At 58.5% G+C, this 27,639-nt stretch overlaps 1 protein-coding gene across 1 annotated transcript; it reads left to right on the top strand.

The window, feature by feature from the left end:
- Positions 1–27,510, top strand: LOC113422407 (myosin-11). Its single transcript, XM_087942321.1, is given in 43 exon segments — positions 1–72; positions 3,175–3,536; positions 5,617–5,773; positions 8,521–8,548; positions 10,299–10,401; positions 11,046–11,066; positions 12,572–12,664; positions 12,873–12,936; positions 13,071–13,169; positions 13,486–13,629; positions 13,900–13,995; positions 14,106–14,224; positions 14,320–14,472; positions 14,559–14,732; positions 15,195–15,368; positions 15,530–15,644; positions 15,847–16,040; positions 16,396–16,517; positions 16,944–17,013; positions 17,332–17,492; positions 17,611–17,719; positions 17,862–17,993; positions 18,265–18,471; positions 18,847–18,984; positions 19,277–19,572; positions 19,863–20,075; positions 20,211–20,355; positions 20,444–20,600; positions 20,603–20,649; positions 21,111–21,215; positions 21,300–21,452; positions 21,786–22,034; positions 22,326–22,538; positions 22,622–22,834; positions 22,948–23,109; positions 23,295–23,334; positions 23,337–23,422; positions 23,805–23,891; positions 24,005–24,130; positions 24,215–24,423; positions 24,845–24,953; positions 25,113–25,285; positions 26,864–27,510. Coding segments are annotated over 42 exon segments (5,952 nt in total). The 5' UTR covers positions 1–72; positions 3,175–3,191; the 3' UTR covers positions 27,015–27,510.
- The last annotated feature ends 129 nt before the right edge of the window (positions 27,511–27,639 follow it).

Raw genomic sequence — 27,639 nt, 5'->3', positions numbered from 1 at the left:
GCTCGGTCTGCCCAGCTGCTAGCAAGCACCCATCTGGACACGCTGCATCTTCGGCTTCCCTCCTGGAGTTCTGTAAGTACCCTGGCTGGCCAAGGACCCTCCTGCACCACCCTGGACAAGAGCCGCTCCCCTTCAGGCTAACGGCACCTCCTGGGGAAGGCAGTGAAGGAGACGCTCCCTCTGGGGTGCAGGCGGGCGAGCCAGTGGCAGCGTGGCTGGACCTGTCCTCCTGCTTCTAAGCATTGCCTGAGTTAACTCAGGCCAGGACGGAGGGCTTGGGATTATTGCCTTGCTGTCTGAGCACCCAGGAGGCAGAGGCACGGGGAGGGGGCCAGTGCAGGATCTGCACATCGTAGCTTTTGAAGTGGAGGGGACCCCCAAGGATCAGCTAGTCCCACCCTCTGCAGGAGTACCAGTTCCACCATCCTGGGAAGTGGGGTTGCACACCCTCTTTTTAATAATAATTCCAGAAATGGAGACCCCCGTAGGTGGACTGAAGTCTGCTGCAGTCCAGATGTTATTGCCAGGAAGTGTAGAATAAATGAAGTCAAAATGCAAAGCAGAGCTAATAACTCCACCTGCACAGAAACTCTAAGAAACCAAAACTGCATTCAGCACCAGAATAAATTTGCACTGAAGACAATCCCAAATAGGACCAATCCATTGATGAAATGATCCAAGATCATTTCTTTCAAACAACTTTTATTGTTGGTGTATGCTACAACAGACTCACATTTAAGGCATCTTTTCCAATCACCTTGGAATTCCTGAATGTGATTACTTGCTGGCAATTAAAATACCTTTTCTGGCCCGAGTCTCCCTGCGGTTGCTGTGCCCCCCACAACCTCAGGGTCTGCCCTGGGGCAGGTGAGCTGGGCCAGCTGCTCAGCCTCTCAGGGCTGAGGAGTGTTGGGTCACTTGTGGCAACACCCTGGTTTTAAAAAGAAGCAACGGGAGCTGGTTCGGTGGAGGCTCAATAGCTTCCATTTCTCTGATGAAGCCCAGGAGGCCTTCAGAGGAGACGCAACTGCTGTGAGCAATGAGGGAAGAAGGGAAGCAGCAGGGAGCAACCGAAACGCGCGCTCTCTCCTTCAGCGCCTGCTGCAAACCGCTCAGAGTAAGGGGGTCTTCTTACCAGCAAACCTGGAGGCCAGCTGAGCTCAGCATTGACAACCATGGCGGCTTTTGAACCACAGCCTGTCCTCTTTGCACGCTCCGCATTTAGTAGTGCCATAAATCATTTGCTTTGACAGCCCATCCTTGACTGCATCCCTTCCTCCTTTTCTTGTGAAGCAGAGAGAGCCTTCCGTGCAGGTGAAGGAGCCAGGTGGGGGCTGCTCCCCAAGGCAGGCTTGGTAGGAGGGTCTCATTTCCAGGGCTGCTAAATCCCCACCCTAGAAGCCGCAGGCAGCCTTCAGCCCCGAAGTGGCCGGTGTGGACAGCTCCTGCCGGCCTCCCTTCTCTGCGGGGATTGTGGTGGATCTGGCCTTCCCAGCAGAGCCATTGAATGTAAATGGCAACTTCTTTTCATTATTGTCTTTGGAAAGGATTCTGTTATGCCCTAAAAGGTATTTGTTTTGAACTTGTTATCATTAGGGGTTTTTTTTCTGTCTCCCTTCCTTTTTTTTTTTTGGCTGGATCTGCTCATAATGAGAAGAACGTGGCCATATATGGTAGCCTGCCTGCATTTGTGCAAGCAGAGAGCTTTGCAAAGGGCCGGCCTCTCTGCCTTTGGGGGCTTGGATCCCTTTGAAGCTCTCCGTGGGGTTAAGGGAGCTCTTCTGGCTTCTCCCCAAAACGCCCCTTTATTCCGTAAATGAGAGGAAGACGAGGCTAAAGATTTTAGAAGAAACAGACGAGCGGAGGGTGAATCAAAACGTGCTTGGAACCTTTCTTTCTGCCCCTTAAAGGTTCTGGGAACTTTTCAAAAATCTGCACTCTGGCTGAAAAGGGCAAGGATTGGGAAACAGAGCAGAAAGCTCCAAACTTCTCCGTCTTCATTGTCTGTGATGAATTCCTGTCTCTTGAGCTTAGCAGCCCACAGGCAGTTGCAGCTGGCAATATTTATATTGTCTGCAAATGTTTAGATCCTGCCTTCCTGACTCTGCAGTGCAGGACCTCCAAGGCAGCTAAGAAATGCCACTTGCAAACCCGCAATTAAAAGACAACGTAGCCCCAAAAGATGCCGTCAAAACAACCTCAATGAGGCAGATGATGCTTCACCAACTCAGCAAAAGAGGAAGTGACATGTGGAGACAAGGCCTGAGGTCTGCCAAGGCTGGGCCAACCCCAGGAAGGCCACGTTTGCAGTTCTGCTGGCCATCGGTGGCTGAGCAGGGCTTCCTCTGTGGACTCAGCTGACCTGTCATAAAATATCTTGACCAAAGGCCATAATATTTTATTATGTCATAAAATATCTTGACCAAAGGCCAGCCGGTCTTGCCAAACAAGCGATAAAAGTTTCCAGTCCTAATCTGTTGGTAACACAGGGGCAGAGAGACCCTCCATGGAATCTGAACATTTCCCAGGCTGTTTTCCTGGAGGAAAGTTTGAGTTGCCAAAAGCAAACAGGCCAGACGGCTGGTCACAGGCCTGCTTGGGTGAGAAGCTGACAGTGGGACTTCCAAGGCAGCAGATTTTTTTATTCCTGATGCTGGGAGTTGGCAGGAAAAGGTCTGTCCTCTCCCTGCTTCAACAGGAATTAATTAATATTCTCTTGAAAGAAGAGATACTGATCATTATCTCACGCATAAAACAATATCAAGGAGCTGGACTTCATTGCTAAACGTTGCCTTGAAGTTATTTTTCATTGCAAAAAGGATGCACTTTAATAGAGCTCGATCTTAGAATTAACACAACCTTCCAAAGGCAGTGATCCTTTTCTAAGTGATGGGTTTGCTTGGAAAGCCCCCTCTCCCCTAGCCAAGCAGCCATTCTTGCAACCATCCTGTTCATCAAAGCAGCACCCTGATCTCTCTGCCAGAAGTCCCCCCTCCCCTTTTTTTTATCCCAGGCTTTGCTTAAAATGTGGCCATGGGTGATGTCTGTCTGAATCCTGCATCCCTGCGGAGGGAGGTCCTGCCTTTAGCCTGGAGGGAGATGTTGTGCCAGCTCAGGGCTTCATGGGTAACCGAGTGGCATTCAGGTAACCGAGTGGGCTCTCTCTCCCCCCAGGTGCCCTTTGAGCCAAAATGGCACAGAAGAGCCAACTCAGCGACGATGAGAAATTCCTCTTTGTGGATAAGAACATCATCAACACCACGGTGGCCCAGGCCGACTGGTCGGCCAAGAAGCTGGTCTGGGTCCCTTCGGAGAAGCATGGCTTCGAAGCCGCGAGCATCAAGGAGGAGAAGGGGGATGAAGTGCTGGCGGAGCTGGCCGAGAACGGGAAGAAAGTGACCTTCAGCAAGGATGACATCCAGAAGATGAACCCGCCCAAGTTCTCCAAGGTGGAGGACATGGCCGAGCTCACCTGCCTCAACGAAGCCTCCGTCCTGCACAACCTCCGGGAGAGATACTTCTCGGGCCTCATTTACGTAAGTCTCTCGGTCCCAGAAGGCAGGGGGTCCATCGCCAATTGCCTCCCCAGCCCTGGGAACTCCAGGAGGGCGATGGCTGTCCTCCATCAGCACAGCCAAAGGGACAGGAAGCGCACCCAGGGCCCAACTGATCACGGCAGCCGGGCTGGGGAGGTTTTGTTTATTTGGGGGAAAAGGAAAAGGGAGATGGGTGGCTAAAGAGGGGCGAAGACTAGAAAGCCAAGAAGAAAGTCCCAAGCAAAACAACACACACACGCACACCCTGTCCTGCTGCCCTTTCCATCCGGCTGCTTGTCAGGGTGAGCTTGGCACAACTAGTTCGACAAAATTCTGCAGGAAGCCACTGGGCAGGAAGCCAGACCTCCCTTCCCTTTTCCCTAGGGGTTTCCTGGGACCTCGTGGCTCTCTTTTCTGTCCCTTTGGAGGGTCCACTTTCTGGGAAAGGAAAGCTGCTTCTTCTGCAGTCCATTCCCCCACCCCACCCCCCGCCAAAAGAGGTTGGCGCTTTGATCATTTGATCACAGTTGCCATATTGACTTTTTTGACTCCCTATAAGGGCATCTCCTGATTTAGATCTCTGCAATTACCCAGGTCCATATATATACCTCTAAGAACAGCAACTCCATTAATACGTAGCAAGACAATAAATATATTGGGGGTATTTGTGTCGTCTTGTCAAAACGTTTTCCAAACTGAACTTGCACCAAGGGGGGAGATGAGAAGGACACGACGGAGACTTCTCTTCTTTAGCACTTTACCTGCACATATTTCCACGCCCAGACTAACCTCCTTCACATCGGAGGTCCTGAGAAAGTGCCACTTTCCTCTGGGGTGGGTGGGTAGAGGATTTGTGGCTGAAGGCGGAGGAGAGGAAGGGGTGTGTGAGATTTGCACATGGAGGGAAAGGTTTATGTCCTTGTAAATCTGGGAGCCACAAACACAGATCCACAAGTGGGACATCATAAAGCGTCTTCCCCACATTTATGGGCCTCTGGCAGGCCTTGCGAGGAAGGGTGTTTCCTCCCGGTCATAATGACGATGGGTGAGGCTGCCGGGACTCCCCTGGCAGAGTGTCTAAAGGCAGCCAGGACCGGCCCGGGGAGGGGGGGAGGGGGGGCTTCGGCAGAGGCCGACTCGGGAAGCCATGATGGAGAAAAACACAGAGGACCAAGTTGCACCCCAACCAGTGCAAGTCCCCAGGAGGCTCCCTTTCCCATCTCTCTTGGGGGGACCCTGGGGGGACAGACCCCCCAGAAAGCATCTCATGCGTTCCCCCAGGTGCCCAGAAAGCCCCCCATCATCCAGCCAGCATTTCCATCCCGGAAAGCCCAGGCTCAGCCCCTGCAAGAGGTCCATTGCCAGAACAGCCGGGACCTGCCTTCTCTGGGTCGGCCAAGAGCCATACCGGGCGCTGCTTGGTGTGAAATCTTTGGGACATTTCCTAATATGGTCAAGAAGAGGAAATCCCAGGCCGCAGATTTCAGCCTGGCTGGATCTGAAAGGCAGCCTGGGTGCATCTCTGCAATTACGGACTTGGAAGCTTTAATAGCAGGTTTTGGGGTGGGGGGGTGAGGAACAGGCAGCAGAAAACACCCTTAGGGATGCTGCCTCGGTTGCCTTGGCCCCAAATCTGGGGGAAGAGGAGGACTGACCCCACCCTTCAAAATGGGGGGTTAGTGTGGAAAGTGCTGGGCATTTATAGGCATCCTGGGCTGATCCAGAACCCCCACCCCATTTCCCCTCCCATATAGAATAAATCCGAGGCATTCCCCTCCGTCTCCTATGAGCTCCAAGGGGAGGGGGCTGCAGAGAAGGTGCCAAGACCTGAGCAGGATGGGGAGGGGTTTTGAGCTACGGCTGTCGCGGCTGGGATGGAGCCTCCCTGTTCAGAAGCAGTCCGTCCCTGGATGCCAGACCCTGGGAAGGAGAGCTGCCCTTGACATCTCTGCTGCCTGCCCTCCCCTCCCCCCAAACGCCATGGTCCCTGCAAAAACCAGCCTCCTCCCAAAGCGTCAGGCGCCAGGGATGTGGTGGTCCCAGGTGAGGGGCCTGACCGCTTGGGGGTCTTCTCTTGCAGACGTACTCGGGGCTCTTCTGCGTGGTGGTCAACCCTTACAAGCAGCTGCCCATCTACTCGGAGAAGATCGTGGACATGTACAAGGGGAAGAAGCGCCACGAGATGCCGCCGCACATCTACGCCATTGCCGACACCGCCTACCGGAGCATGATGCAGGGTAAGGCGTCTGTTTCTGCCCCCCGCCTCAGGTGCTCCATCTGGCTGGCCGGCTCCTCCACCATGGAGCAGGGGTGCCGGAGCATTCTTCGCGGTCCTTTGGTCAGCTTGTGACTCAAAAAGGAAAAGCTCTCCGTCCACCCGCCCATGCCGGGGAATGTGGCCAGAGAGAATCCCAGAGCCTAGTTGGGCAAATAGGGGCATGGAGAAGGCAGGGCAGGCAGGCAGAGTTCCCAGTTGGCAATCAGGAGTCTGCCATGCCATCCTTCGCCAGGGAGATGGAATTCCTTCTGGAACCGTCTACTACTGGCCTGAATGGCACGCTTGTGGCAACCTTTGGGCTTGGGCAGCCGGGTGCCTGACAGTCGACCCCTAAATCACCCTCCCCCCCTTTGCAAAAGGGCTTCTGGTTGGCTGGACAGGAGTTGCATTCATGTGCAGCTTTGTGGTGCAGAGAGGATGCGGCCCCCCCACAGTGGCTTGTGGGTTCTGTTCTCTCCGTTGGGGAGCCGTTCTGAGCCCGCAGCCGGAGGGCCGTCGCTGGGCAGAAGCGATAGCTGCGCCTCTGGTTTCCCTTTCCGGCTGCTCCCTCTGACACACGCAGCTCCCTGTCGGCCATTGTGGCTGGAGAGCTGGTCATCTCTGGCAGCCCCAGGAGGTGTCGGCAGCACCTTTGCTGGCTCGTGTGAACAGATCCATGGAGTAATCTAGGATTTAAGCCCATTGAGATGAGGCTGGCAGGGCCAGGAGAACAGCCTGGGTCTGCAGGGGAAGCTTCGGTGAGAGAAGCCAGGGGGGTCTTGTGGATCACCGGGTATTTCTAATGTGTAAAAGAGCCAAGGTGGGGTTTGCGGAGACTTTGGGTTTTGGGATGGGCTGCCCTGGAAGATCCAAATGCTCTGAATTGCGTGGTCCTCCTTTTGGGTCTGATGTCTGAAGGGCCTCCATCGATGCTTCCGCCCAAAGGCTGGCCTGCTTGTTGGGTAGCATCCAGAGCCCCCTTAGAGCCCCTGAAGAGGCCTCTGCTCTTGGGGGGGCATTTGCTGGGGCGGCTGCGGAGGGGGGGGAGGGAGCAAAGGAGGCAGCTGGAGGGTTCCTACCAGGCACCACTGCCCTGTGGGGGCTTGTGAGGATCTGCTTACAGCACCATCGGAGACCAAATATCTCCGCTTAGACCTCCCTGCCCTGTTGCCTGCATAGATGCCAAAAGGACAGAAGAGCGAATGTATCATTTAAGATAGTTTACATGCAAATGTTTGCTTCACTCAAGCCGGTTCAGAAAGTGTCTTCCGGCTGATTTACTAGCAAATAATACTGTTTGGTTCCTGCCAACGTCACTTATGGGCTTCCAGCTGCTGCTATAAATCAACGGTATTGATTAAATGTTTATCTTCGGGAATAACAGGGAAAGGGAGAGGAATGTGGCGTGCAGAGCTGGTGGTTTATGTCAGCCTCTGGCAGGCTGAGCCCGTGAGGAGCTTTTCCGTGACTAAGCCGTAGGGAGGACCCAGCGCCCAAGGCAAAGGCAGGTGGTCAGTTGCCAGCTGCGAGTGGTCGCCTCTCCAGCCTTTCTGCAGAACTCTCCCTCAGCCGCAGCTGCCTCCCCCTGGCTGCCCTCTGGGCACACCTGGAGCGTAGGAGCCCTGGGGCCACCAGCCTGGCACCCGAGCCAAGGAAGCTGCTGCCAGCTTCTGCGGCTCCTTCCCGGCTTCTCGCTCTTCTTTCTCCTTTTATGGCCAAGCTGCCTTTTTGCAGGAAACCCACCAGTCCAGCAGGGCCGAAGCAGGACAAGCCTCCCTCTGGGATGGGAGCAGAGGCTGGGCTGTCAGGGAGGGAAGAAGTGCTGAGGGGGGTCTCAGTTCCACAGGCACAGGGTTCAGCCTCTCATTGCAGGGGGCCCAGGAGGGAGGGGGTGCTGAAGTAGAAACCCCAAACTCCAACTGTTTCTGGCCTGCATGACTTCCAGCTAAACGGAACATCCATAAGTGAAACTAAGAAACAGGCTTCCTGTAGCCACGGACCAGGGGTGGAAGCAACATGCTAAAATGCCTTGGAGATTAAAAACTGGGCCCTTCGTCCTTTCTTGGCCATTGGGACGGGTGTGGGGAAGGTTCCTCTCCAGGTTGCATGTAAACTGCCTCCCTCCCCTGCACCAGCTGTGCAGTTCTTTCCTGGAGGCCAGTCAGTTGGCAGTCCCGGGCTTTCTGCTCCAATTTCACCTGCAGGGGGGCAGCTGAAGCAGGTAGACACCCCCCCCCAGGCCTTCCTGCTTCCCTCAAAGCCTTTGCCAACTGCCTCCAACTCCACCTTTACTCTGGCTTGGGGGGGGGGGGCGTGTCTTTGGCTTTTCCCCTGTGGATTTTGGAGACCCTGAACCTCCGTGGCCCAAAAGGACTCTTTGTCTGGACCTCATCCACAAATAGCCCTGTTTGCGTCTCTAATCCCATTCCCTCAATCCTTTCCCTCTGGATACAAAAGCCGGGGATTGGCCTCCCTGTCGGGAAAACGGGATAAAAGCCAGTGCAGCAGTGATGGGTCATATGGGGGCACCGAGCCTGGCCTGCCTGTGCCAGATGGGAAGCGCCCTTGCTCCGCCTGGCACGCGGGGTGTCCCAGTTCACCCCCAACACCCCAGTTTCAGAGAGGAGCAGCAGCACTGGTGGCAGAAACCGCCTGCCTGGGCAAGACCAGCTCCAGGGGTCTCTGGACCCCTCCCCGAAATCTCACGGCTCCCTTTTCTGTCCACAGATCGAGAGGATCAGTCCATCCTTTGCACGTAAGTAGAGCCAGAAGAGTTAGCAGGCTCCCTTGCAGCTCCATTTTGGTGGACGTTTAAGGGCGCCCAGCTGGCAGGGGGTGGGGGCAGCCCAAGACAGCTCGGCTGGATAAAAACTGCTTTAGATCCATCATCACAGCAGCCCTCCTGCTGTGGACAACACCTGGGCCCTTTCCAGGTGGCCTCCTCATGGCAATGCCACCAGGCCAAGGCAACCTTCTCTCTCCCCTCCCAATCCCTCCCCCTCGGGTGGAACCCCTTAGGGATTCAGCCGGAAAGGGGCGGAGACCCTTTAGGGCAGATCTGGTACAGCAGCTCCTGCCCGGGTGGAGGGGATGAAGGAAGCTCCCAGTAGGGACTGTAGTGACAGGGAGTGATGGGGGTTGTAGTCCAGCACATCCAGGAGAGGCATGCTTGGAAAGAGGCTGGCTTGTTCCTGCCTTTGGGGAAAAGAAATGCTGCCGAAGGAGGGATGGACAGAAAGCAGGGAGTTCAAAGGATTTGGGGAGGGGATTTGTGGGGAAAGCTTTCTCCATCAGTGGCCTCCACTGGCGTGTTTGTCCTGGAACTCTTCCCAGAGCCCTCCGTTTGTATCAATCCACGGTCGCCTTTGGGGCTAGCCGGGCATCGGCTCCTGCAGCCAGAGGGGCCCTCGCAGGCACCAGAGCCCAGGAGAAGCACCTGCCCTCTGGCCTTGTCACCCGAGAAAGACTGGCTAGCCCTGCCCATCCACCCAGCCTCAGGGCCAGAGAGGCCAAGAGATGGACTCCCTCTGGCCAGGGAGGCTTCCTGCAAAGCCCAGGAGGTGCCAAGGCAGCTGGCCTGGGGGACCTGGGACAGAGGTGGGAGAGCCCCCTCCCCATGCACAAGTCACCTTGAGGCAGAGCACAGCTCAGCCACCCCGGCTGATCGGAGGGGATCATCTGGAAGAACAAGGAGTCCCGCAGGAAGCGGCTGCCTGGCCTTTTATGGCTCGCCTCCACCCGGGTCTGTCCTGTTTCACCCCCATCCATCATGGGGGAGAAAAGGCGCCTCCAAATTAGGAAGAAGAATCGGCAAGGCGGCTGGCTGGCGTGGGAGGCCGCAGCTCCACCACTGCCATGCCTCTCCTGGCAGTGTCCCCCCCCCCCGCTCTTAGCAGATCCCTCCACCCAGGAGCTCCTCAAGCCAACCCCTTCCTTGATGTGAGCCACTCGGTCTCCCAGTTTTCCAAGTTGCCACCAAAGAGATCGCAAAGCATCCTCCTAAGTCCGATGGACTCCGGATCCAGGATGGCTCTAGAATGATGGAAGGAAGGGAAGAAGAGAAGTGCCGCCTATTAGCTACTGCCCAGAGTGCCAGGCAGTCTGGCATACGTGGGCAGCCAGACCAGGGTGGAGATCCTCAGCTTCAGTCCTTCTGCCACTGTTCTAGTCCTCATGGAGCATAAGGAGGGGCTGGGGGTCCTCCTCCCCTCCCAGCAGGGCTGTCAGGCTGCCAACCCCCCAAAGCTCCCCAAAGAGGCGAGGAGGGAGCGCGTGTAGGGGGCAGCTGAGCATGCCAGCAGCCCTGCGGGAGAGCGGGAGTGCGAGGCCACCACGCCTGTGGCGCCAGAGGTGGGCTTCAGCGGGAGAGCAGATGCTCAGAGGGAGTGCGCTTTGGCTGCAGCCTAACGGCCTCTGGAGCTGCCCTGCGCTTCCCTCCTTCCGCAGCTTTCAGGCTGGGAGCCCCCACACTTCATGTCTTTCTCCTCCTCCTTCCCCCCCCCCAGGGGAGAATCGGGCGCAGGCAAGACAGAAAACACCAAGAAAGTGATTCAGTATTTGGCCGTGGTCGCCTCCTCGCATAAGGGTAAAAAAGACGTCAGCATCACGGTGAGCAGCCCCCGACCCTCCCGTCAGTCTAGTGGGCAGCCATGGGTGGGGGGTGGGGGGCTTCTTTCTCTGGGGACACCAGGTGGTGCCCTTTCAGACCAATTTTCAGCCACAGCAGGAAGAGGATGACAACGGGTGGGTGGGTGGGTGAGGGAGTATTTTTTTCCTGACTCATAGGTAACACCCACCATTGGCTCCCCCAACCCGACATCCTCTGATGATTTGGACTCAACTGAGGCCAAACTGGCCCAGCCGTACGCAGGCAGGAGTGATGGGAGTTGTAGTCCCTGACTTCTGGAGGCTGCCAGTGGGGCAAGGCATGTCGGGTGGTGCCTGCTTAATCAAGGGCAGGCATCGAGGCGCCCATTGCCAGGCTGAGGGGCCACATTTTGGGAGGCAGCACAGACTCCAGAGGCGAAAGACACACACTCTCACACACACACACACACACACACACACCCCTGGTTGGGTCAGATCTATTCCCCGCCCCGCCCCGTGGGTTCTCTGGGCCTGATGTTCTTTGCCTCGCACAGCTGGAGACGGGGGAGGGGGCTGAGGCGAACAGTGGCAGGAACACTTTGCCAAAGGGGGCCGTCCAGGAACCGAGACTAACGCTTCTTTTATGCCGTGTTGTTTGACTGCAGCAAGGGCCAAGTTTTGCTTACGTGAGTAACTGGATTCAGCGTGTGTGTCAAGGCACAGCCTGTAGATCTGCATGGTGTGGTTGCACTCCCGCCCCAAAGAGGGTCTGGGGGTCCCGAGGTGCCTGCCCAGAGCGCCCCGGGGCTAACCCGCCTGGTTGCCCACCTGCATCCCGGCTGTTTCTTGGGAGCAGGCCGGTCCTTCCTCCAGCTGCTTCCAGGCAAACAGGATTGAGCCGCCCGCCCCCCCACCAGCCAGGGTTCTTTCCGGAAGGAAGAGCACCACGGGATGAATGCTTTGTTTCTGGACCCCCTGAGTGGGCCGACCCAGAGGGGGGTGGGGGTGGGTTGGGGGCTTATGGAAGCCAGTCTTACTTCCCAGGTGACCCCCGTGTGCCAGCAGAGGGACTGATTCGATCTTCTTGGCTTGCCGTGTGCATCTTCCCCCTCCCTTGCCTGCCCTCCCGCCCTGGGGGTGGGGCTGGGGGGGGGCATTGCTGGGTCTCCTCCTGCATGCTGTGCATCTGGCTGAGCCTGCCAGCCTTCCTGCCAGGGAAAGGTTGGAGCAATTGGGGGGACGCAGCGGGGGCTACTGGTGGGGAGGAGAAGCTGGGACGGGGAGCGGAGTGAAGTGGGAGGACGTGCCAGAGAACCATCCCTGCCAATTTATCAAGGGGAGCAGAGACCCTTGGAGGGCAAAGATGCGTAGAGATGGGTGTGGAAGCCAACAGCCGATCAGGCGGCTTTTCACGACCCTCAATTTCTTCTTCCAAAGCCTCCATCAGCCTCTGCCCTTGCATTGAGGCGAGGGTGGGGCATCCCCCTTCCCCTCCCAGCTTCAACTGTGATGAGAGGTGAAGGAAAAGAGGCCGCTCTTTAGCATGGCTTGGAGGTGTGACTTGGTTGGTGTGTACCTGCCTGGGTGTTCCTTTTTCTGCATGCAAAAGTCGTCTTATTTTAAAATATGAATCATGCGTTGTCATAGCCAGTATTTAATCACATTAATAGACGCCGTGTAATCTGCTTCGGGCTGCATTAGAAGGAAGGTTGTGTGCAACCATTCCTTCGGCCCCCCCTTGCCTAATTTCTGTTGCCCTTGCCTTGCCAACTGAATGCTGCGGCGGCAATTGCCAACAAAATACTCCGTTTTGCTTTGGCCTAATGAATGTGCTGAAAAAAAGGTACGGGTTGCGGCCGATTGCCTCCGAGGTTGAAGACAATCCAGGATGCAGCAATCGGCCGTCTTGAGCAGTTTTACCCAAAAAATAAAAGAAGGACCAAGTCCCACAAAGAGTGGAACCGGAGGCCAGAAGGAGCCACAGGGAATCTCCGTGTAGGTAAAATGCATCTAAGTTGGCGGCGCTTCCCTGCAGCAAAGGCAGCTGGAGAACCCTGTGCCTCTCGGTGCATTTGGTCCAGACAGAGAGGTTTTCCCTGAGGGCAGCTTGAATCGCACCCCGACCCTTTTCGATTCTCGCCCTCCTCTGCCCGGCCATGGACTGACAGCCAAATCCTTGGATCAATTTTAGGGTGAGTTGGAAAAGCAGCTTCTCCAGGCCAACCCCATCCTGGAGGCTTTTGGGAACGCCAAAACTGTGAAGAACGACAATTCCTCCCGATTCGTAAGTTGACAACTTCTTGAATAGGGAAAGGCAGAGGGAGGGGAAAGCCCCCCCCCCCCTGAAAACTGGCAAATGGAGACTAGGACTTCTCGTCCCCTGGAAAGGGAAGGGAAGGGTTATAAAGGGAGGCTATAGGACCCCAACCCCACATGGACAACCACCTCTCCAAAGCCCCCCACCCACCCAGGCCGCCTCCTTTCTCCAACAGGGCAAATTTATCCGCATCAACTTTGATGTGACGGGGTACATCGTGGGAGCAAATATTGAAACCTGTATCCTTTCTCATAACCCCCCCCCCCCACTCCCCCTTTTTGCTTCTGGCAACTGCCTTGTTTTACCTCAATGTGGGCAAGTTAGTGAGTATTTATTTGACAAAATGGTTTGCTTGCTGAACCTTCACGGACAGATTTGCTGGAAAAATCTCGCGCTATTCGTCAGGCCCGAGAGGAAAGGACCTTCCACATCTTTTACTATTTGCTTGCCGGGGCCAATGAACAAATGAAGCGTAAGTCGCCTCCTTGGCCGATCTTAGGGGAGGGGCACCCCAGAGCAGGTGCGGTTTCTGGTGGGGGGAGCAGGTTCTCCCTCCCCCAACGGGTATTGGCACTGAAGCCAAGAGGGTGTTCCAGGAGGGGGGGGAGGGGACTTTCCCTTCAGCCCCTTGGTTAGGAGTGGGGCTGCCCAAGTGGACCTTTCAGGGCCAGGCTGGCCAGGGCGGAGGAGCAGTGTGGCCAAGAGGCCCCAAGAGTTTGGGCCCAGAGCCGGGGAGGGTCCCGGACGGCTCTTGGGCTCACGGAGGTTTTGCTCTGCCTGCCTTGCAGTGGATCTTCTGCTGGAAGGGTTCAACAACTACACGTTCCTCTCCAACGGCTACGTGCCCATCCCTTCTCAGCAGGACAACGAAATGTTCGAGGAGACCCTGGAAGCCATGACTATTATGGGATTCACAGAAGAAGAGCAGATTGGTAAGAGACCCCAAGAGGAACTCTGGCTCTGGGTGTTTAGAGTACAAGCGCCTCCCTCGGGTTCCAGGGCCTAGAGGCGAGGCATCTTCCGGAGTCCTGGCACATGGGGAGCCTGTGCAGGTGTCTTCTCGACCCGATCCTGACCCTCTCTGAGCTCAGTAAAGCCTCTGGTGGAACAGTGACGGGGAAGAAGGCCCCTGTGACCGGGAGGGAGAATCCAGCAGCTACCCAGAGACGTCCTTTGCATTTCTCTCCTTCCTAACCTCACAGCAATGCTGAAAGTCGTCTCATCAGTTCTCCAGCTTGGCAATATTGTCTTCAAGAAGGAGAGAAACACTGATCAGGCCTCCATGCCGGACAACACAGGTTGGTGCCAAGCATTGGGGGAAGAGTTGGGTCCCCGAGGAGTCCAGGTGGCCAGAGCAGCCTGGTCAGCCCTGGATGGTCTTCACGATGACGCCGCCTCTTGATTCCAGCTGCCCAAAAGGTTTGCCACCTCACGGGCATCAACGTGACAGATTTCACACGGTGCATCCTCACGCCGCGCATCAAGGTCGGGCGAGATGTTGTGCAGAAGGCTCAGACCAAGGAGCAGGTGAGGAGGCCAGCTTGGCTCTCTGGCCCTGAGCCTCGATGCTCTGCTGGTCTGGGTCCCCGAGAAGCTCAGCCCAGCTGCCCTTCCCTCCGTAGGCTGACTTTGCCATCGAGGCCTTGGCCAAAGCAACCTACGAGCGCCTCTTCCGTTGGATCCTGAGCCGGGTGAACAAAGCCCTTGACAAGACCAAGAGGCAAGGCGCCTCCTTCTTGGGCATCCTGGACATTGCCGGCTTTGAAATCTTCGAGGTAGGGCCCGGGGCGGTTCCAGGGCACTCGTGGCCGAGCCCTTTCTGGCCGGGAGGCCTGACCGGCGGCCCCCACTGTCTTTCCAGATCAATTCCTTTGAGCAGCTTTGCATCAACTACACCAACGAGAAGCTCCAGCAGCTCTTCAACCACACCATGTTCATCCTGGAACAGGAAGAATACCAGCGCGAGGGCATCGAGTGGAATTTCATTGACTTTGGGCTGGACCTGCAGCCTTGCATTGAGCTGATTGAAAGACCGGTGAGGGGGCCGGGCCACTTTTGGTGCCCAGGAGCAAAGAGGGCTGCCCTCCACCTCCCACCTTCACGAATGTAGGAAAGGGGGCAGGAAACGTGGAGCTTTGGGGCAATGCTGGATTTGGGAGTCAGGGCTTCCTGCCTGAGCAGGGGGTTGGACTGGAAGACCTCCAAGGTCCCTTTCAGGTCTGTCTGTCTGTTATTTCCCAGGATGCAGTGGGTCAGCAGAAAACCTCCGTTAAAATGCTGGTGACCTGGACAGGAGGGGATAGGAGGGGTTGGCTGCCTGGACGGTTTGAGCCCTTCCCCAGGGTAGCCCCTGTCCCCTCAAGGCCGGCCTCTCCTCCTTCTGCTGAGCAAAGCCACAGAACGGACGTTTGGCTTCTCCTCTGCCAACGAGTTGGGCAAAGGCTGCTCCGCCGTAAGTCCCCAGAACTTGCCTCATGACCCCCCCTTCCTGTTCCAGAATAACCCTCCTGGTGTCTTGGCCTTGCTGGATGAGGAATGCTGGTTTCCCAAGGCTACCGACACCTCCTTCGTGGAGAAGTTGTCTACCGAGCAAGGCAACCACCCCAAGTTCCTGAAGCAGAAGCAGCTGAAGGACAAAACCGAGTTCTGCATCCTCCACTATGCCGGAAAGGTACCAAAGAGGCCGAGTTTCTCCCTCTTCCGGGTGGCCTCTCCCTTGGCAACCGTCTCCGCGTCCCTTTTGGAGGAGGCCCTGCCTGCCCCGCCAGCTGCTCCCGGGTGGCCTTCTGGCCGCTGCTGGTGACCCCTGCGGCTCTTCGGTTCTTCCTCAAGGTGTCCTACAACGCCAGTGCCTGGCTGACCAAGAACATGGACCCTCTGAATGACAACGTGACGGCCTTGCTGAACCAGTCTTCAGAGAAGTTTGTGGCGGATCTCTGGAAAGATGGTAGGGAATAAAATGGGTGTGTGCCCGGTGGGAACCAGGGTTTTATTCAGCTACCAACTGAGCAAGGTCGGAGGTCCTTGAAGCTGCTGCCCTCCCCCCCCCCGCCCGAAAACTGGGCCTCCCTGGAACTGGGTGGGAGCAGCTCAGCGGTGGAGCCTCGCTGGCCAAGGAACCTGACCCTGCGCCCTCCCTTGTATGGCAGTGGACCGCATCGTGGGCCTGGACCAGATGGCCAAGATGACCGAGAGCTCCCTGCCCAGCGCCTCCAAGACCAAGAAGGGCATGTTCCGGACGGTGGGACAGCTGTACAAGGAGCAGCTGACGAAGCTCATGACCACCTTGAGGAACACCAACCCAAACTTCGTCCGCTGCATCATCCCAAACCACGAGAAAAGGGTCCGTGCCCAGCGGGGCTTCCCTCAGCCGTGCTGGACTCCAACTCCCATCAGCCCCAGACAGCCACGGGAGTTTGGGTCCGACACATCTGCAGACAGAGAGACTGGGGAGGGCCGGCACAGACCTGCGCTCTGCTTCCCTCCTTAAAGCGGGGCTGGGTCTCTTTTGGGGGGAGGCAGCGTTTCATTCCAGGCTCTGGAGGCGGAAGGCGACGCATTCCAGGCTGCTTCTGGGTGGCTGTTTTAGGCCACCTCAGGACTCCAGGGACCGAAGGGCCCCATCGACCCCTCCCTTCCTCCTCCCCCCTTCCTCCCCCTCCAGAAGGCTCACCCCCTCCCCCCCACATTTCTTCCAGGCAGGGAAGCTGGACGCCCACCTGGTGCTCGAGCAGCTGAGGTGCAACGGGGTCTTGGAGGGCATCCGCATCTGCCGGCAGGGCTTCCCAAACAGGATCGTCTTCCAGGAATTCCGGCAGCGGTAAGGGGGCTCCTGCCGGAGGATCCTGCCCCAGAGCCCATCCAGACGGGCAGGAGCTGGGGGCCCAAGGGAAAGCTCTCCTCTGGGGAGAGGGAGAGGTGGGCAGCTCCCCCCAGAGAGCCGGGTCTTCGGAAGCCTTGCGGAGACCAGGGAAGCCCCCTTTCGGAAGAGGGTCCGGGGGCCTGAGCCGTTCTGGCCGTAAACCAAGGCTGACCCAATGGATTCCCCCTCCCCCTGCGTGAGCAGAGCAGGTCTGTGGGGTCGGGGCCGTCTGGGGGGGGAGTTCTGGTGGTTTGGGGAGGGGGCTATTTCTAGGTGTTTCTCCACGACAGGAGCAGGAAATGGAACCCGGCAAGAGTTCAGGCAGGCTTAAGGCCGCCGTGAAGAGGGTGACGGCGGGTTTTTGGGGTGCTCTTTTCCCCACAGGTATGAAATCCTGGCTCCCAACGCCATCCCCAAGGGCTTCATGGATGGGAAGCAGGCCTGCATCCTGATGGTGAGCATTAAACCCTCTCCCCGCCTCCTTGTAGCTCTCGGAATCTGCTCTCTCGGAATCCCAGTTTGGAATTCATTGAGACCGGCATGAACGGATTGCGCTGAAGTTCAAAAGTCCATGGGATAAAAACAGACGTTCACTTCCTTCCCAATGAGGCTCTTGTGCCTGAGTAACAGCTTCTTGGCACCTGAAGCGCAAACTCCACCTGTTGGACTTCCACTGGCCAAGCAGCGCCTGCCCTGTTGGGGAGGAAGTGGGAGAATCCATGAGCTTCTCCTGAGAGCCAATGGCATATTGCACCTCCGCCTCCTCCCATAGATCAAAGCCCTGGAATTGGATCCCAACCTGTTCAGGATTGGCCAGAGCAAGATCTTCTTCCGGACCGGCGTCCTGGCCCACCTGGAGGAGGAGCGAGACCTCAGGATCACAGACATCATCATCTCCTTCCAGGCCCAATGCCGGGGCCACCTGGCCAGAAAGTAAGGCTCCCTCAGGGCAGCCCCGCACGCCCAGCCCTGGTTTGAGTGCCAAGGGGCTCTGAATGGAGGGAGGGGCAGGTTCCTGGGGGTGCAAAGGCTCCGTGCTCCACTTCCGCAGGGCTTTTGCCAAGAGGCAGCAGCAACTGACTGCCATGAAGGTCATCCAGAGGAACTGCGCAGCTTACCTGAAGCTGAGGAACTGGCAGTGGTGGAGACTCTTCACCAAAGTAAGTGGCGGGTCCTTGGGGAGACTCCCGGAAGCCAGACCGCCCTGGGGTGACAGGGCAGGCTGGGAGGGCTGCATCCTCTCCGCTCTCCGGCCCTGGCAGGCTGAGCCCCAGAGGGGCCCCACCAACTCTCCTTGTGCAGGTGAAGCCGCTGCTGCAGGTCACCCGGCAGGAGGAAGAGATGCAGGCCAAGGACGAGGAGCTGAAGATGGTGAAGGAGAGACAGTTCAAGGCCGAGGCTGAGCTGAAGGAGCTGGGGCTCAAGCACAGCCAGGTGAGCCCGCCTGCTCCTCCTCAGCCCCAGCACCCTTGGGGGGCAGCTGCTCCTGAGCTCTTCTGCCCCGTGGAGGGGTTTGGATGCCCAGGAAAGGAGCCGCTGGCCGACCGGCCCGCTTGCCTTCTCAACCTCTACGGCACAATCCGCTGCATTGCTGGGAAACCCTGGAAGCCGGAAGGTGGGCGCTGCGGGAGGTGCAGGTGTGGCGTTCTGAGCCCAATCCTTTGGTGCCCCCCCCGCTGAATGCCCTCCTCTCCCTCCGGAACAGCTGAGCGAAGAGAAGAACCTGCTTCAGGAGCAGCTGCAGGCCGAGACCGAGCTCTACGCGGAGGCCGAAGAGATGCGGATCCGCCTGGCTGCCAAGAAGCAGGAGCTGGAGGAGATCCTGCACGAGATGGAGGCCCGGATCGAGGAGGAAGAGGAGCGTGGGCAGCAGCTGCAGGCCGAGAAGAAGAAGCTGCAGCAGCAGATGCTGGTACCCAGGCGGGCTTTAACCCCACCCGCTGCCGGCTTTCCTGGGTGCAGAAGCTGGATCCCTCAAGCCCCACGAGGCTGGGAGGGGAGCCAGGGAAAAGCCACTGAGAGCCATGCTGGCACGGTTTCATCTAAGGTTCACCTCTGCGAGGACTAGTGGCTTGGAGGGAGCGGAGGAGCCTTAATTCTGTCTGCCGTGTGCAAGGCCGAGTCGGGGGCCCCAGAGACAGCTCAGCCCGGGAGCTTTTAGGGGTGCCCAAAAAGCGAGCGCTTCGAGCGAGGAAGAAGCCGAAGGTGGCTTCAGGGCCGGGAGGCGTTAGTGGCCGTTGGCCCTCCCCCCTGACGTCTCCTTCTCCCACCCTTGTGACCCCCAAAGGACTTGGAGGACCAGTTGGAGGAGGAAGAAGCTGCGAGGCAGAAGCTGCAGCTGGAGAAGGTCACCGCGGAAGGGAAGATCAAGAAGATGGAGGACGATATCTTGGTCCTGGAAGACCAGAACAACAAGCTGTCCAAGGTCGGTGCCGGCTCACCTCCCCCCTTGGCCTCCAAGGCCAGGGAAATGAGGAGAGTGCCCCCCCCTGCCCTCCCCCCGCAGTGTGGGCGAGCCCCAGGGTGGGCTGGGGTTGCAGCCGGTCCTGCAGGGGGGCTATTTTGCCTCCGATGGGTCGGCCAACCAGCCTTGCAAAGACGCACCTGGGAGACAGGCCAGGCTTCGGTCCTGGCTGGCCATGCCCCGTGGGCACCCCTGCCCGAGGGCCACCTCCTCCTGCTGCAGGCCTCAGGGAAGGCCTCTTTCCTCCCCCCAGGAAAGGAAGCTCCTGGACGAAAGAGTCAGCGACCTGACGACCAACCTGGCCGAAGAGGAGGAAAAAGCCAAGAACCTGACCAAGCTGAAGAACAAGCACGAGTCCATGATTTCGGAACTGGAAGTCCGCCTGAAGAAGGAAGAGAAATGCCGGCAAGAACTGGAGAAAATGAAGAGGAAGCTGGAGGGGGACTCGAGCGACCTCCACGAGCAGATTGCCGACCTCCAGGCCCAGATTGCTGAACTGAAGATGCAGCTGGCCAAGAAGGAGGAGGAGCTGCAGGCCGCCCTGGCCAGGTGGGGCACTCCCCCCCCCCCAGCTGGCTCTCCGGGACAGGGAAGGGGCCAGGCGGCCTCCAGAGGGCGGGCGTGCAGAGGGCGCGCTTGGCCAAGGGCTGTTGCGCTTCAGAGGGACGTCCCCCTGGCCAGCCGGGAGGTCTCTTTCCCACCAGGGACCTCCTTTCTGCTCCCTCCTCCGGTCCTTCTGCCGGTGGGAATCCCTCGATGCCCCCCAGACAAGACCAGCCTTTCGGCAGTCAAGCCAGCTGGCCTTGCGGTTGAAGCCCCTTTCGGCTTCCCTCACCCAGGCTGGAAGACGAGATGAGCCAGAAGAACAATGCGCTGAAAAAGATCCGGGAGTTGGAAGCCCACATCTCGGACCTGCAGGAAGACCTGGACTCTGAGCGAGCGGCACGCAACAAGGCCGAGAAGCAGAAGCGGGACCTGGGCGAGGAGCTGGAGGCCCTCAAGACGGAGCTGGAAGACACCTTGGATAGCACGGCTACCCAGCAGGAGCTCAGGTTGGACGGGGAGTCCGGGGCCCGCCTGGGGCCGGGGGTCCAGGCTGACCTGTATGGATGCCGGCCTCTGGTGGAAAGGGCGGGGGTCAGGGAAGGGTGGGGTCCCCCTTCATGCTCCTTTGTGCCGGGTCTCAGAGCGAAGAGGGAGCAGGAGGTGACGGTCCTGAAGCGAGCACTGGAGGAGGAGGCACGAGCCCACGAGGCCCAGGTGCAGGAGATGCGCCAGAGGCACACCCAGGCCGTGGAGGAGCTGGCCGAGCAGTTGGAGCAGTTCAAGCGGGTAACCCAGGCGGGCAGAAGGGGGGCCCACCGCGGAGGCCCTGCCCGTCCCACCCGCCTGCCCGGCTGAGCGTCTTTGGTGCTTTCAGGCCAAGGCCAACCTGGACAAGACCAAGCAGACGCTGGAGAAGGGCAACGCGGACCTGAGCAACGAGATCCGGTCGCTCAACCAGGCCAAGCAGGAGGTGGAGTACAAGAAGAAGAAGCTGGAGGGGCAAATGCAGGAGCTGCAGTCCAAGTTTGCCGAGGGGAGCGAGTCCGGACGGAGCTCAACGAGAAAGTCCACAAACTGCAGGTAACTCCGGGGGCGGATCCTTCCCCACCTTGACAGAGCAGCTGGCCGGGGAATGCCCCCGATCAGCTGCTGGCCTTCCTTGTCCATGGCTGGCAGAAGGCAGAGCTGGGGTTCCATGGTGCTGTGCCTTCCATGGGACTTTCTCAGAAGGGAATCCTGTTCAGCCAAGGTCCCACGAACATCTTGGCTTTTCTCTCCTGTCGGGGCTGCTTGGCGCACTGTCGCTGCTGGGTGCCCAAGGGGGGCTCCGTGGGAGAGCTCAGAGCGGGCTCAGCTGCTGAGAAAGGGGGCCTTTGCTCCACCTCCAGCCTTCCCATTAGATCCGCCTGCTGCCTTCCTGTTGCTTTGGGGAGCCGTTTCACCTTGTTCTTAGCTGCTCCTTTCCTGGAAACACCGGATGTCAAGGCTGGCAATGAAGCACAAGGCAGGTCAACGTTCCCGGTGCTATTTCCTTTTCCTAGGCAGAGGCTGAAACCATGGCGGTTCTCCTGAACGAAGCCGAGGGCAAGAGCATCAAGCTGACCAAAGATGTGGTGACTCTGAGCTCCCAGCTGCAGGACACCCAGGTAGGCGCTTTAGGGGCTCCGATCCAGGGAAGGAGGAGGCGAGTCTTTGGGAAGGGGCTCACCGAGGGCTGTCCCACTATCCAGGAGCTGCTGCAGGAGGAAACTCGGCAGAAGCTCAACCTGTCCACCAAGCTCCGGCAAATGGAGGACGAGAAGAACGGCCTGCAGGAACAGCTGGAGGAAGAGGTGGAAGCCAAGCAGAATCTGGAGAGGCAGATTTCAACGTTAAACGTGCAGGTCTGAGCAGTTGTGATCGTGGGGGGTTACGCTTTGCCTCTTTATCCCTAAGGTTGGTTGGGTTTCATCACTCGCTTAGACCCACCGCAATGGGCCGTTGAGCCCGACTCGACCCGCAAGCAAGGTTACAAACTCAACCTCAATGGGTCAGTGCCCGTTAGTGTCCCAAAACGTGGGGCCCTCCCAGGGCATTTTGTTGCGATTGACCCAAGAGAAGATGCCAACCTGCCCTGGAATGACAGACCCTCCCCCACCAGCCTTTAAAGACGATGGCGGGGGGTGGGGGGCTGCCCTGTTGAACCGACTCAAGGAGTCTCTGAATCCCCCCTGCAGCTCTCGGACTCCAAGAGGAAGATGCAAGAGTATCTGGGCACCATTGAAACCATGGAGGAAGGCAAGAAGAGGCTCCAGAAGGAAGTCGAGGGCCTCACCCAGCAGTTTGAGGAAAAAGCGGCTTCCTACGACAAACTGGAAAAAACCAAGAACCGGCTTCAGCAGGAGCTGGATGACCTTGTGGTTGACCTGGATAACCAACGTCAGATGGTTTCTAACCTGGAGAAGAAGCAGAAGAAATTTGACCAGGTGAGAGTGGGACTCTTTGATCTGACATCTCCTGTCAAGCTATATTCTAGTGCAACCGGATAGCCCATCGATGCAAGCCTATGTTTCTCTGCATTAAGACATCTGTTGATTAATTAAAGGTTTTACTAAATTAATTCAGTATATCCATCCAAGCAGTTCTAGTATTGTTAATATTCTACCCAGTCACCTGAATTTTGTAGGCAGGGAAGGAAGAGTAGATGGGGCCTGCTCGTTGAGCTTGGCACTAAGGCTTCATTCACGTGACCCCCGACGCCTTCTCTGCCGTGGTAGATGCTGGCTGAGGAGAAGAACGTCTCTTCCAAATATGCTGAGGAACGAGACCGCGCAGAGGCCGAAGCCAGAGAAAAGGAGACCAAAGCACTGTCACTGGGCCGGGCTCTGGAGGAGGCCCTGGAAGCCAAGGACGAGCTGGAGAGGACCAACAAACTGCTGAGAGCAGAGATGGAAGACCTTGTGAGCTCCAAGGATGACGTTGGCAAGAACGTAAGTCCCTCCTCCTCCTCCTCCTCCTCCTCCCCCTTTCCCCCTCCCCCTCCCCCTCCTCTCACGCCCTTTTCTCTGGCAAGGTCCATGACCTGGAGAAGTCCAAGCGGGCCCTGGAGCAGCAGGTGGAAGAAATGAAGACTCAGCTGGAGGAGCTGGAAGACGAGCTGCAGGCCACCGAGGATGCCAAGCTGAGGCTGGAAGTCAACATGCAAGCGCTGAAGGGGCAGTTCGAGAGGGACTTGCAAGCCCGCGATGAGCAGAACGAAGAGAAGCGCCGGCAGCTGCAGAAGCAGGTAGAGGAGCCCCCGTCCCTTCCATGCCAGGCAGAGGGAAAGTGACCCCTTCCTTGGTGGGCATCCTCCATTGAGGGCATCACCCCTCCTGGTCTCTCCTCCCTCTTCACCAGCTCCATGAGCTGGAGGTAGAGCTGGAAGATGAGCGCAAGCAACGGGGCCTGGCAGCGGCCGCCAAGAAGAAGCTGGAGGTGGACCTCAAAGACCTGGAAGGGCAGATGGACTCGGCCGTCAAGGGCCGCGAAGAAGCCATCAAGCAGCTGCGGAAACTGCAGGTTGGGAAGGCCAGCCGCCCCCCGCCCCCTTTCTCCAGGGGTGGCTCCAGATGCATTTAGGGGACAGCCCCCCTGCCCTCCCCACTGGTCCCAGGAGAGGGGGCCGTCTAGGGGAGGAGGGGGTGACTCGGGCGATGCATGAGGAAGGCCTGAGCTAAGGAGTGACCCCCTGCCCCTGCCCCCAGGCCCAGATGAAGGACTTCCAGCGGGAGCTGGACGATGCCCGGCCGCCCGGGAAGAGGTCTTCGCCACCGCCCGGGAGAACGAGAAGAAAGCGAAGAACCTGGAGGCGGAGCTGATGCAGCTGCAAGAGGTGAGCTGGTGGGAGGCTGGAGAGGCCTGGAGGGGATTCGGCTCTACCAGGAGCTCCGTGGACACCCACCGCCCAGGACACGCTTGTGTGTGTGGGGGGGAGAGAGAACGTGAGTGGAGGAGCAGTGAAGGGCTGAAGTGGAAAGACCTGCTCTGCGTCAGCCACGCGAGTCACTCCGGCCGCCCTCTGCATGGGGTGGTTCTGGGGAGGACTGAAGCCCGGCCAAGCCGCCATTCGAGGCCTCTCCTGTGCCCAAGTGGGGAACCCGACCAGATCGAGCCCGCCGGGCCGGGTTAAGTGGCCGTGCCCGGTTCTGAAAGTGGGGCCCGGGAGTCCCATCCGCCTGGAGAGAGAGGCGCTCAGGGAGCCTCTTCCTTGGCAGGACTTGGCTGCCGCAGAGCGGGCCCGGAAGCAGGCCGAGCAGGAGAAGGAGGACCTGGCTGAAGAGCTGGCCAGCTCTGTCTCGGGGGAGGTAAGAGGCCAAAAGGAGAGCCACTTGCATGAGCAGGACCTGGGAGCTGGAGGGGGCAGTGGGGGGCATCAGCTGCTGGTGGCCCCCTGCAACATCCCCAACTGCCCCCCAGGACCAGCCTGCAGGACGAGAAGCGCCGCTTGGAGGCCCGCATCTCCCAGGTGGAGGAGGAGTTGGAGGAGGAGCAGGGCAACATGGAGGCCATGAGCGACCGCTTCCGTAAGGCGGTGCAGCAGGTAAGCCCCCTCCCTGGGGGCGGGAGGGGGGCAGGGCAAAGGCGGGACTTGCTCCAGACGGCAAATCCCCTCCTTTCCCCCCAGTCGGAGCAGCTGAGCAACGAGCTGGCCACGGAGCGGGCCGCAGCGCAGAAGAACGAGAGCGCCCGCCAGCAGCTGGAGCGGCAGAACAAGGAGCTGAGGTCCAAGCTGCAGGAGATGGAGGGGGCCGTCAAGTCCAAGTTCAAGGCCACCATCTCGGCCCTGGAGGCCAAACTCAGCCAGCTGGAAGAGCAACTGGAGCAGGAGTCCAGGTACCCGGAGCAGAGCTGCGTCGTGCGGGGTCTTTGCCGTCTGGGGGTCCAGGTGTGCATCCAGCTGTTTGGCACCAAACCTCCAGGCCTGGTCTTGGGAAACTTCCTAGGAGAATTTTGAGGTGCCATCACTGAGTCATTCAGGCGGAACTAAAAAATGCCCCCCCTTTTTTTTCACATCACCTTTTAAACATTGTATTCCGTTCTGAGTCAATAAAATCCCCTTTCGTGGAAATTCAAGCAGCCGATTTCGAAACGATTTGACCCAAACTGGGAAATGTTTTTTAAAATGCCTGAGTTTTCCTTCCTTCGCATTGGACGCCATTCCCAAGGCAGAGGCTCCATGGAAGGAACGTGCCCTGCCTTCGGACTGGGCTTCATGTGGACTAGCCCCTTTGAGCGCTTTCCTGCCTTCCTGCAGGGAAAAACAGGCGGCGGTCAAGGCCCTGCGCCAGAAGGACAAGAAGCTGAAGGAGACTTTGCTGCAGGCGGAGGACGAGAGGAAGCAGGCCGAGCAGTACAAGGACCAGGTGGGTGCCCGGCTGTGCCAGGCAGTAGGCATTCTTGGCCAGGTGGGCGTGCTGTGGCAGAGCCGAGTGAGAGCCTCCACTCCCATCATCCTCTGCTGGAAACACCGGGGCCGCTTTAGGTCCTCTCAGGCTGGCTCTGAAGCCCCTGCCTCCCCCCAGGCAGACAAGGCCAGTGCCCGGGTGAAGCAGCTGAAGCGGCAGCTGGAGGAGGCGGAGGAGGAGTCCCAGCGCATCAACGCCAGCCGCCGGAAGCTGCAGCGGGAGCTGGATGAGGCCTCAGAGAGCAACGAGGCCCTGGGGAGAGAGATGGTGGCCCTGAAGAGCAAGCTCAGGTGAGGCCCCTCCTGCCCAGCAGCCTTGACCCGTCTCCACCCAAGGTCTCCTCACTCGGCGGGCACTGGCAGCTGAGGGCAGCCCCTTCTCCTCTGGGGCCCCGGGGCCCCCAACCAGCCCCTCCTCTGCCTGCCTGCCTGCCACGGTGCCGCCGGCTGGGGCTGATGTCGAGGGATGCTTCTCTCTTTCAGAGGGAATCCAGAAGCTCCGCAGTGACTCAGCAGGTACCTGGCCTCCCCTTGGCAGCCTGCTTGTGATTGCAAAGCCCCAACCGGCCGTTAGGCCCCTGGAAATCCAAGCCAGCCTTGGCAAACTCGGAAGGCCTGGATCTCTCGTGGGCCGCGGCTCCTTCCGAGAAACAAATATTACAGTTTGCTCTGCAGGCGCCTCTTCTCTAGAAGGCTCCTGCACCCTGGTTGCCTGGTCCAGGGCCCCCCCGAGCCCCGGTCCATGGCCTGGCACCGATCCGTAGCCTGCCAGAAACCCCACCAGCGAAGCCCCACCCGCAGGATGCACGCGAAGCCCTGCCCCCTCGATCCTGGGAGCTGCAGCCCCCGAGCGGCTGAGTGGCAGCTGCTTCCTCCGATGCATGTGGGAGCTTTGGGGGGGACCTGGCTGCTTTCATGAGCAACGGAGCTGTGCCAGGGCCCGGTGCATTTCCTCAGGTGCTTTTGAAGCATGAGCAGCCCTGGTACGGGGGGGCAGCTGCCCCATCCCCCGGCCAGGCAAGCCCTGGTTGCTCCTTGTTTGCAATGCAAAAGCACACAGCTGGGGCTGGCTCCCTTGGAGCCTGGCTCTCGTGGGCAGCTGAGCCCCAGGCGCACCTTGCAGCCCCCCGGTTCTTCTTTCTCCTGGTGCCTGGCAAAGGGCTGGGCTGCTTCTGCCGGCCGTCGTCTCCCCCATCTTGAGACGGGAATTCATGCATCAGCCCCAACTCGCCAAAACCTCCCCGGGTCTGTTGAGCCACTTCCCTTCTGTAATATTTGTAGATTCTCCTTCGCAGGAAACCTCCCCACCAGCACTCGGCTTTGCGGCTGCCACTGAAAAATGTGTGTGTGTCTGTGCTAAGCCAAACTCCTGCTGCTGCACTTCACCCACCTTTTCTGCCGGCCTCTTCCGTTCCTGCACAGGAGCTGAGTGGTTAGAGCTGCCCCTTTGCCACCGTGCTGCTCTCCATGTGCCACGGAAAAGGCTGCCCTGACTCAGTTCTTGATCAAAGGGGGGGGGGTCTCCGATGCAAGAACGTTTGGCCCTTCCTCTCAGTTTAGGGAAAAGGCGAACTGCGTTTGGGGGGAGGGGGAATTGAAGGGAAAGGGCTAGAAAGCCGCCAGCAGGAAGTTTCAGCCGGAGGAATGCCCTATTAACTCAAGGAACTCTCTGCCACAAGACACGGAGGGCAGGAAAGAAGTTAAAGGAATTGGGGGGCCAGCAGCCCCTGGGCAGAGTGGCATCTCCGAGGCCTTTTCCTGGTCGGACGCCCTGAAAGGATCTCTCTCCTTTCGGAAGACGGCACCTTCTGCCCCGAAGCTTCCACCGGATTCTCCACTCCTTCTCACCACTCTTTCTCCCAACTGCAGGCGCGGGAACGAGCCGGTGTCCTTCGGCCCCCCACGCCGATCGGGGGGTGCTGGTGGCGGCAGGCGGTCGGTTGAAAATGCTGCCGAAGGCTCCGAGGAGGAAGGAGACGCCCGGGACGCAAACTTCAACGGAACAAAACCCAGCGACTAACCAGCTGCCCCCCCACCCCGCTTGCTCGTTTGGCTGCTGCCCCAAAGGAAAGGGGGGGGCCCTTAGCAGCACTCTAGGCCGCTTCGCCTGCCCCAAAGCCACGTCCTCTGACCACAGCTGCCTTTCCTCCCGCCGCCGTAGACACTCTTAGCCGTGGTGGCCTGTCGTAGTCGCGCAGCTGCCTTTCTGCAAGGGAGACGCCGCCGTGCCTGGGCAACCAGACCAGGGCCGCCCCCCAGAATTGCTCCGTACCCCTAGGAGAAAGCCCACTTGCCTTGCTCCCCCCACAAATTCTTGTGCTTCCCTGTTGCTTCCAGACTTTCAGAAGGCACCCCAACATTTGCCAAACCCCAAGTGCCTTTTTGAGTCACTGCTTTGAGTGGGAGTGGGTGGGAGGGAGGGACCGGACGAGAAAACAACTCTCACTACTTGGGATGACCTTTGTGCTTCACACACACACACACACACACACACAATTAATAAAGGTTGTTAAAAATCAGAAGAGCCCGAGTGCCAAGTGTGCAGGGAAGCACCCCAGGGACAGCTCACAACAGGGTCTCTTCAGGCGGAGGACTAGAAACTTGCTACCTTTTGGAAAGTATGTTAGAGGAAGGCTGCTTCTTGT

The sequence above is a fragment of the Notechis scutatus genome, chromosome 12 (genome assembly GCF_049901735.1).
Source record: "Notechis scutatus isolate UNSWTSFEM ecotype Mainland chromosome 12, rNotScu1.2, whole genome shotgun sequence".
Lineage (NCBI taxonomy): Eukaryota > Metazoa > Chordata > Lepidosauria > Squamata > Elapidae > Notechis > Notechis scutatus.
Note: the sequence above shows the minus strand (reverse complement) of the source record. Positions and strands in the feature narration are given on the sequence as shown.